This window comes from Galeopterus variegatus, unplaced genomic scaffold (assembly GCF_000696425.1).
Source record: "Galeopterus variegatus unplaced genomic scaffold, G_variegatus-3.0.2 Scaffold936, whole genome shotgun sequence".
Taxonomy (NCBI): domain Eukaryota; kingdom Metazoa; phylum Chordata; class Mammalia; order Dermoptera; family Cynocephalidae; genus Galeopterus; species Galeopterus variegatus.
The window spans coordinates 455,811-466,491 of NW_007727047.1; the positions used below are offsets into that span (position 1 = coordinate 455,811).

At 35.2% G+C, this 10,681-nt stretch overlaps 1 protein-coding gene across 1 annotated transcript in view; it reads right to left on the minus strand.

The window, feature by feature from the left end:
- Positions 1-10,681, minus strand: part of GTF2E2 (general transcription factor IIE, polypeptide 2, beta 34kDa) — a 76,141-nt gene that overhangs the window by 44,593 nt on the left and 20,867 nt on the right. Inside the window, exon 3 of the mRNA XM_008573584.1 lies at positions 4,686-4,777. Coding sequence (XP_008571806.1) covers positions 4,686-4,777 — 92 coding nt within the window. The remainder of the gene's footprint in view (positions 1-4,685; positions 4,778-10,681) is intronic.

A 10,681-nucleotide genomic window follows, 5' to 3' on the forward strand; every position in this document is an offset into this window, starting at 1 on the left:
TGAGGGTTGCGATCCGTTACCGGACACGGAAAAAGACAAAAGACAAAAAAAAAAAAAAAAAATAGGCTATTTTGACCCCTGCTGGGACATTCTAAGTTCTGATATATGAGTATTATAATTTGTGGACAACTGATCAGTTTCCTTTTAAACAACTTCATCTCTTCCATCCCCACACACCCCCACTTCCATTCAGTACTGTCCAAGAATGGATTGCTCTTAGGGGAGAGTTTGGTAAACGCAAAGCAAACAGAAGATTGGTAAGAAATATTTAATGACAGGCAGGAGGAGGAGGTGGGGGGAAAAAAAGAAATATTTAATGATAAAAAAATTTTTTCAAGAATTTAAATATAGGGCCGAGCCCGTGGCGCACTCGGGAGAGTGCGGCGCTGGGAGCGCAGCAGCACTCCCGCCGCAGGTTCAGATCCTATATAGGGATGACCGGTGCGCTCACAATGCTCACTGGCTGAGCGCAGTGCGGCTGGTCTCAAAAAGGACAAGACAAAAAAAAAAAAAAAGAATTTAAATATAAGTACTTCTCTTCAGCAAACCTCTTAACTCATTCATTGAATATTTATTAGCTTGAAAAAAAAGTATATTTAAAGAACTGAAGCAATATCAATTAGGAAGGCTGACTCCTTTACATATAACAAATATTTTCCAGGACTACCAAATTGTTCAAATTATGCTAGATAAAAACTGTATATGAATTATTTTAGATTGTGTGCATTATTCGATATGGTAGTTAAAACCTACTTTGTCAAATCTAGAAATTTTTATTCTAGTCAATTCTCATTACCATCTTTGAAAAAGTTATCTCTGCCTCCTATTAACAAAAAGTAAGTTATATGCTAGCTGTAGGACTGATTAGTTTTTAGCAGTATCTTTCTCTTGCATTAATTACCCAAAATCAAAATGTATGAAAGTATCTCTGAATCATTCCCTTTTATTTACACCTAAGTTGCAGGCACACACATTTAAAAAGGGGTAACATATTTTTTATTATATCCCTCACTTCATGAATATTTTATTATTTAATTTATAATGCAGTGTAACATGATGATAAGGAGCACAGGAATACTCGTTTTGAAAATTATTATAAAAATGAATAAATTAATTCTATTTGATCCATACAATTTTCATCTCAACTACCTTAAATATCTTCTAGTATGCATTCCATAGTTTATTTCTCACTGGTTTTTATATTATCCAAATGTATTAACCTGTCTATCTGAACTTAGAAATAAAAGATATTTTATGATACATAGCAAATTTGATATGGCTGGTTGGTCTGGCAGTGGAGACTGGCTTTGTCAACCAGGAGATACTTTCCATAAATTGAATAAGCTAACCCTTCATCCTGGAGGTTTTGACAAAAATATTTTCAAATACATCATAACACAAAAGCATTTTATCAAAAAATTGCATTGGCAAAGGAATACTAAAATTAATAATATTTTTATTTTCCTAACTGCTTCTGAGTATGCTTTAGAGAAAGCGCCTATGATGGGAAGTAAGGGAACTGATTTAATTAGACATTAGATAAGTCTTGTAGAGCTTTTCTGATATACTTCCTATAAGCTAAGAAAGTAAATGATTAAGGATCAGGTAACAAATCCTTTGGCAAGTTAGGTGGTTTCCATTCTTTTGCTTTCAACAAAATTAAAAAATAGAACTGTCAACTGATGAAAGCTTAATGGTAAAAATCACTAAGTTACTTTTGGCAAATAACTCGTAAAAGTTTGCTATCACAAAATTTCCATTAGAATCAGCTTATTTATATGAACATTTATTTCTCAGCTCTCAAACCTACAAAATCTAAAAACAGAAACAGATTTGGTGCCAAATTCTATTTCACTCTATCAATCAATAATACACATCTCCAGATACAAGAACTGTTGGAAGAAGAGACAGACAGCACTATTCATTTCATTAAAGGATGCATTTCTGTTACATACAAAGTAAAATTTAGTCAAAAATTTAATGTATGCATTGCAGCACTATTTACAATAGCTAAGAGTTGGAACCAGCCCAAATGTTCATCATCAGATGAGTGGATACGGAAAATGTGGTATATCTACACAATGGAATACTACTCTGCTATAAAAAAGAATGAAATACTGCCATTTGCAGCAACATGGATGGATCTAGAGAGAATTATATTAAGTGAAACGAGTCAGGCACAGAAAGAGAAATACCACATGTTCTCCCTTATTTGTGGGAGCTAAAAATAAATAAATAAATACACAAATAAACTAGGAGAGGGGAGGGAGGAAGACACAACAATTACAATTCCTTGAAGTTGATACGACAAGCAAACAGAAAGAAGGTTGCTGGGAGGGAGTGGGGAGAAGGAGGTGGGAGGGAGGTTTTGGTAATGGGCCACCATAATCAACCACATTGTACGTTGACAAAATAAAATAAAATTTTAAAAAAATTTAATGTATGTATGTTATTCTAATCAACTGTGTACTACTAATAATTGCAATGATAACTCAAACCAGAAAATATTTTTAACACTTAGAGCCTTATGGTCACAGGAAAAACATTTTTGGGGGCCGGCCCGTGGCTCACTTGGGAGAGTGTGGTGCTGATAACACCAAGGCCACGGGTTCAGATCCCATATAGGGATGGGCTGGTTAGCTCACTGGCTGAGCATGGTGCTGACAACACCAAGTCAAGGGTTAAGATCCCCTTACCGGTCATCTTTAAAAAAAAAAAAAACAAACATTTTTTATTTCAAGTTATTTATATATTATTGTAGCAGAGAAGTTTGATAAATGATCAATCGAAGATTTTAAGCATAAAATATATAATATTAGGATAAAATTCAAGGGGAGTAACAGAAGGTACATACAAGTTCAAGAAAAAGTCATTAAAATTTCCAACAATTAAGCAAGTTTTTATATTTTTAAATTAATGATGGCATTTAGATTCCATTAGATAAATTTGTTTTGTTTTTTTAAAGATGACTGGTAAGGGGATCTTAACCCTTGATTTGGTGTTGTCAGCACCACACTCTCCCAAGTGAGCTAAACAACCATCCCTATATATAGGGATCTGAACCTGTGGCCTTGGTGTTATCAGCACCACACTCTCCCAAGTGAGCCACGGGCTGGCCTTCATTAGATAAATTTCAAAATGATATATTTTATTGAAATATTACAGCATGATAGTGATCAGAAATATGGAATTTCTATTTAAACTTTGCTAAAATATTGTAGTTATGAATTTAAATATATGCAAAGGGGTACAGAGTTTTTCAAAATTGCTTTAAGGGATACTTGAGTAAAAAATCTGAAGATTGTTGTTCTAGATAAAGTTATAAGCATGTCATCTAGATAAGTGAAGACTGTATTAACAGAGTAGCAAAAACATGACACTTAAATGTCAGTCTCCCTCAGTAGACTGACAGCTTTGAGAACATGCATTTTCTGGGTTTTCCCACCATTAGTGCTATAAATAGCATATAACAGATTTTAATAACTGTTTACTAGTGAGGGAATACAGATGCATGGAATGAATGAAAAGTGATACATAATGTTAAAGTAATAGTTTATAATTTCCCATTGCCAAAAATAAACTAACATATTTCTACTATAAAGTAAAATACAAACCACAGAATTCAGACATGGCCAGACACCAGTCTTTTAAATTACAAAAGAAAAGCCTTAGTATAATTTAAAATCTGATTTTTATTTTTATCAATAGATGAGTGAAATTAAAATAATAACAAACAGTATTTTCTTTGACTTTTTCAATAGATGCAACTAGCAACTAAATGGGAATAAGAATATGGCAGAAGGGAAAAATCTGAAATCACTTAGCCATCTTAGCTGTAAATAAAATTTTACTTTAACAAATGAAGTTAAGATTCAAAGTCAGTAAAGCCAAATGCTCACATCATCAAAACTTAGTGTTCAAAAAATACTAAATCTTTCACCAAACATTAAAAATATTCTGTGAGTCAGTGGCTTTGTAAGACTCTAGTTTTCTCCTCCAAGATGTACAGAAGCCATCATCATCACCATCTGCCTGACCTGCAATTTTTACTTCTCACACCAATGGAAACAATATCCTGAAAAACCATTCACATTTTCCCGCTGGTTTTGCCAGCAGGTATTGACTACTTAAGAGGTGATGTATCTACTGCCTGGGCACACTCTTATAAATGAAATGATGGGCTTAAATTGTGTACCTGATATAATGTAAATTAAATATACTTAAGTTACTTGTTGTAATCCCGGTTTAATATAAACGTAAAATGCTCAAAGCATTAAACACTTTCTACAATTTTTTGAGGTTGGCATACAATAAATTGTACATACTGAAAACATACAATTTTATAAATTCTGACATATGTATACAAGTTTAACTTCTTTTTTTTTTTTTCCTTTTTGTCTTTTTTCGTGACCGGTAACAGGATCACAACCCCGGTGTCGCGCCCATACCGCGACCGGCAACGAGATCGCAACCCTCGGTGTCGCGCCCGCACCGCGCTCAACCAGTGAGTGGACCGGTCTGTATATGGGATCCGAACCCTCGGCGGGAGCGCCGCCACACTCCAAAGCACCGCACTCTACCGAGTGCACCACCGGGCCGGCCCCAAGTTTAACTTCTGAAAATCCCAATCCCCTTCTTTTGCCAAAAAGCTAAACAGGATTTTTGTTATTTGAGAAAGTACTTACCTTCATGTAATTCACAATCTTAGCAAGAACACCAAACTTATACCCAGAGCTTCCTGATAGAGCTTTCAAGTTAAATGATCCATTGGTATGATCTGGAAATGAAGTTCAAAAAACAATTATAACATTTTCAAATTACATGTAATTATGTCTTTTAAACAGCAAAGATGATTTTTTTTTTTTGGCCACACTGCACTCAGCCAGTGAGCACACCAGCCATCCCTATATAGGATCCGAATCCGCGGCGGGAGCGCTGCTGTGCTCCCAGCGCCGCACTCTCCCGAATGCGCCACGGGCTTGGCCCCAGCAAAGATGATTTTAATGCTGGGAAAATATTTCTTGTTTTCCTCTAATGTTTTTCAACTAATGAATTCTACCCCATAAAATTTTGGTGAAAGGGGCGAGCCCGTGGCGCACTCGGGAGAGTGCAGCGCTGGGAGTGCAGCAGCGCTCCCGCCTCTGGTTCGGATCCTATATAGGGATGGCCGGTGCGATGCGCTCACTGGCTGAGCGTGGTGCGGCCAGTCACAAAAAGGACAAAAAAAAAAAATTTTTTTTTTTGGTGAAAAATACAAAATCTTTGAGTGTACTTTAAACTAACAATTTCTCACTAAGAGTAGGAATGAAATGTAAATAATTTAAAAGCATTAAAAGAGTTATTTTATTAGTACCTTTATCTCACTCTTACTTTAATCCTGATTAGATTCCCCTCCATAATCAGAAGTACAGCTTATTAAACAGGGGAACAATACAAACCTCAATCTGATCCATATGGCTTTTTTTTTTTTTTGTGTGTGTGTGTGTGTGTGTGTGTGTGTGTGTGTGTGTGTGTTTTTCCGTGTCCGGCAACGGATCGCAACCCTCAGTGTCACCCCCGGACTGGGACCGGCAACGGGATCGCAACCCTCGGTGTTGCTCCCGTGCCTCGCTCAGCCAGTGAGTGGGAACCGGTCTGTATGTGGGATCCGAACCCTCGGGCGGGAGCGCCGCCGCGCTTCCCAAGCGGTGCACTATCCAGTGCGCCACCGGGCTGGCCCCCATATGGCTTTTTAATAGACTTAAAAAGCACAAGAAGTGAGTGGATTACTTCTAAGGGATAAAAAGTTCAATTTATTATCATTACATCAATTCTGCTTACCAACTTAAAACAAATAAATGGGAAGTAATGGGGAAAATGATACCATAATTATTTTAAAGTAAACTTTACAGCGAAATTAGGAATAAAAAATACAGGCACTGCCACTGCAAAAACATGGATGCTTTAAAAAAGATGTCAGCACTGCCCACCCACTTTGAGAAAAACAACCTCCACTTCCTCCTCTTCCCTATAGATTTGGTGTGGAGAAACCTATATAAAAGATAATTTGTTTCAGAACGCTTATCATTTTGTTGCATAATTACAGGCAGAAACCCTAATACCGCCATCAGATCACAAATGCATTCCATTAGACACAGGCAGGAACAGTAAAAAATTCACCATAAATACTAGAAAAACATTTCAGAAGTACACATTCTATTAGCAAGGAATCAGATCTGATATTATAAACTTCCCATGTGGCTGATCCACAAACGGAAAGGTTAAATAAAAAAGGGAGGGGGCAATCTCTGGCACCAGCTTGGTAATAATAATTTAAACAAAAGATTGCATTAGAGCAACCACAAGTCAAATGTAACAATTGTCAGAGATCCAAAAGAACAGCTTCTAGATGGCAACATAATACTCCTTTGAGATCAGTTAGTGAAAAGTCTTTATCGAGTATGTTCTCCTGAGACTAAAATGAAACTTCATATGCAATTTTCCTTTAAAAATAACTTTGTTGGGGGCCGAGCCCATGGCGCACTCGGGAGAGTGCGGAGCTGGGAGCGCAGCAGCGCTCCTGCCGCGGGTTCGGATCCTATATAGGGATGGCCGGTGCGCTCACTGGCTGAGTGCAGTGCGGCGGGTCTCAAAAAGGACAAAAAAAAAGTTATAAAAATAACTTTGTTTTGATTTTGACAACTTAAGTGGCACGTTGAAATCTTTTATGTTTCGAAAGATAATACTACTACTACTAATATGCTTTTACTTTCACTATTTCAGTTACCAAATATTACATACATGGTTCATTTTCCCAAGGTGTTCAGGACACTTGTAACAATAATAGTAACTAACATTTACTGAACACTTATTACTTGACAGACATCATGCTAAGTGATTTTCACATTTAATCCCTCCCAAAAATCCTATTTAAGAGGTATTCAGGACACTTGTAACAATAATAGTAACTAACATTTACTGAACACTTATTACTTGACAGACACCATGCTAAGTGATTTTCACATTTAATCCCTCCCAAAAATCCTATTTAAGAGGTATTGTTTCCCCTTTTAAACATAAGAAAACTGAGTCTAGTTAGTAGCAGGGTATAGATTCAAATCCAGTTGCAAACCCTGTGATATTGCTTTATATAAGAACTTATTAACTAGCCTTTACAGATTATTCCATTTGAAACTGGCTATTTTGTCAAATTTGTAGAAATCCATAAAGGAACATCTGATGTTCCCTTGCTGAAATTTAGAAAAATTATATTAAGCTTATCCTACACTACTGTATTAATAACTGGGAAAGACTATGAAAAAGATATGACAATACATTAGGGACAAACACCATACAAACGGTTAATTATGAACCACATATAGTTTTGCTTACCATGGGGTCTCCCGCGCTTAAGTCAATGCTAAGCACAGTAAACACTCAACAAATATTTGCTGAATGAATGAATGTAATAAGAATTTTTCCATGTACCCCTTTATGGCCCCAGACACTAATGTACTGATTTATCTATAATTTTTTTAAAAAACAAGTCTACACAGCAATCATTTACCCTGTCTGCTGTTGTTGTAACAGCCATTCCCATAATTAAAAACCTTGATTCTATTATGCTTGGACCACAGCTCTAAATAATAAACCATAATTTTAAAATTCTATTTCTAAACAGCCAACTGGAGATGACTTTGCCATTTAAATTTCATATACTGCTTTTTTAATGTAGGTTGTATTAACTATCTTCCAACTTGCAGAGGCGAAAACCTTATTTCTTTTCCCTCAAAATTTTTATTATATCAAACCACCATATTGAAATAATCACTTCAAGAGGGCAATATTTATTTATGGATAAAAATAAAGAGAAAAGAAAATTATTTATGCATATTTCCTGGAGGAAATATCAAGCTGATAAACCTGTACTATTTGTTTCTTAGATAACTACCTCTGCTAGCATTGTCTTCTAGCAATAGCACTGAAATATCCACTGAAGGATCTGAAATTTTATAGTTAAACACTAAGGAATCATCAATTTGTTACTTATTTACGTATTACCATAGAGGAATTTAGCTCAAGGACAAAAAATAAAGGAAAAGGGTGACAGCTGATATCTCAGCCAGCTCTATTCAAGTTTATGAATGATTTACTCTTAAGGGTTGCAGGACTTAATGCAAATGAATGTAGAGGGAACTGTCGGCTGCACTGTGTGGTTCAACCAATAGAAGCACAGCTCCATCTTGGCTGTGCACTAGACTGCATTACAAACAGACGATACCATCGTTTCAACAGCATCCTTTCAGACAAGAGGTAGGTTTATATGATCTTTTTTATTTAGTAGTGCATGTTCTCATGATTCAATAGGAGAATATTTTACCATGGAAATCAACGAGAAAGCTTTGTTCCTCCTGAAGACCCAAAAAAGCAAAGTAATCTACCACTGCTTGGTAGGATTTTATTATGAAAATATGAAGACTGCCTTGTGCTATTTGATAAGCGTCCTTACCATCTGTGCCTTAATGGAAAATTCACTACATTTTATATGAACCAGATCCATATCCAGACCTTAGAGTAAACCATAAGCATTTGATGTTAACTGGTTACTTGCTAATTTCATTTCTCTGAGCAATTTCGTTTCAGCAGTTTGTTCTGTCTTAACAAAGGATTTTTCTTAAAGAAAAATCTAGACTAAAAGCAAATTTGAACTAAAGCTTTCTGATTATATATGTAAATTCTATTGGCTGGTAAAAAGCAGTTACTTACAGGAAAGTTTGTTATATTTTAAGATTATGAGAAAATAGTTCAAAATTATTTTTATTTGACTTTGAATACAGACAGAGAGAATGAGAAGAAATTATCACAATTGTAATTTTAATATAAAAATAAAGAGGCCATAAAAGAAAGGTATCATTATATGGGTTGTTCTAAACCCATATAATAAATGTATATGGCTTATATATATTGTAATTAAGATCATTTATAGAGTTTCAGAGTTTCCTAACATTTTAATCAAAATAATTCCTCACAGCAAAATTTATCTTTCTGTAAAATACAAGTCATGCTATTAAAAGAAAACATTTCAAAATAGCCTTTCATTTCTGAAAAGCCACAAAATATATATATTTATCACAGCATTTAAATATAATATTGAAGTTATTCTTAAACTGATCCCCAACATAAATACAAAAAAAGTCTTTTTCATAAAGTACATTTTTAAATGAAAAAATGTCCTAAGAAGAATTGGTTAAGGGAAGAAAGTACAGTACCTTTCCTAGGTAATAAGATTATTTTCATGGCTCAGAGCAATCGTTCATGTCTATTAAAAATTAGCACTGACTGCTCACCAAATTTCTACTTCTACAGTATTCAAACATAAAAATATTATTTAGTAGATGCTAGAGCTCCAGGATACATACTACACATACTGACCTAAAGTCCAACTTCTGCCCTTTATCTTGCTGGTAAGTTTATTTAATCTTTAAAGTTTTTGGGGGGTTTTGTTTGTTTTCATAATTTTTATTTCTTCTATTTCCTAGTCAGCATTTAGCTAGCATGAGCAAAGTATCCTTTGCAAGGCTCAAGGGTTGCTGTAATAAGATACTAGATCTCTGCAGATTCAATACAATGGGGTTAATTACCTAGAAACCACTCCTGCCTGCTATACAAAGTATTGGGTGTCCAAAAAAAAGGCCTCAGATAAAAATAAAAAATAAAAACATTGTCAAATGAAACAGTTAACAAATTTCAGGTAAACTGTAAACAGAAACCTCTACCATCCACATTGTTGTAGCGCTCTATCATCAGCCTACATTTTATTTGTAATACAAATACAGCTAGCACAGATGAAGGCTCACTGACGTTTCAACAAACTGACCAGAGGCATAGCCTATCTCAGAGAATTCCAGAACCTGAATTGAGTGAGTCGCTCTATATTTAAAGGCTATTATGATTAATTGATCATATTTCAAAGTGATATGCCTAAAGGCACTAGAGAATTCAACTCAAGGGTTTTTACCAGAAATAGAGCGAAAGCATAATTTTATTCTGATGTGGCAATGCAAGATTCCAGAACAGTTCCAAGTCCTATCCCCATAAATATTCCATTAGGGCCTTTTGAAATGAGAGAAAAAACAGGTGAAAGAAATATATTAAAAAAAAACATAAAACAAGATATAACTAAAAAAAAAAACTTTAAAAAATTATGTTACTTACTTTAAAGCTCCCCATTCCTATAATAAAACTGGGGGAGGGGGAGAAGATCTAGAAAGGTACAACGAACTGTTCTTTTACTATTTTTTTTTTTTTTTAACTATTTTTCTCTTGTATTTCTTTCTTTTTTTTTTGCTGGCTGGCCTATATGGGAATCTGAACTCTTGATCATGGTGTTATTAACACCACACTCTAACCAACTGAGCTAACCAGCCATCTCTTGCTTTTTATGAGGTATGTTTACAGCATTTACCTGATATAGACTTACATTTTAATTTCAAAAATATAGTTTTAGAATAGGAGAAAATCCTAATGGAATATTTCCTTCTGCATGCCTAATGATGCCTAATCCATCAAAGTAAGATTTAGTCTTTAAGTTTATGACAAAAAAACACTACAGCTTACTGAACTTTGAAAGAATACACATTAGGGCCGGCCCGGTGGCGCACTAGATAGTGCGCCGCTTGGGAAGCGCGGTGGCGCTCCCGCC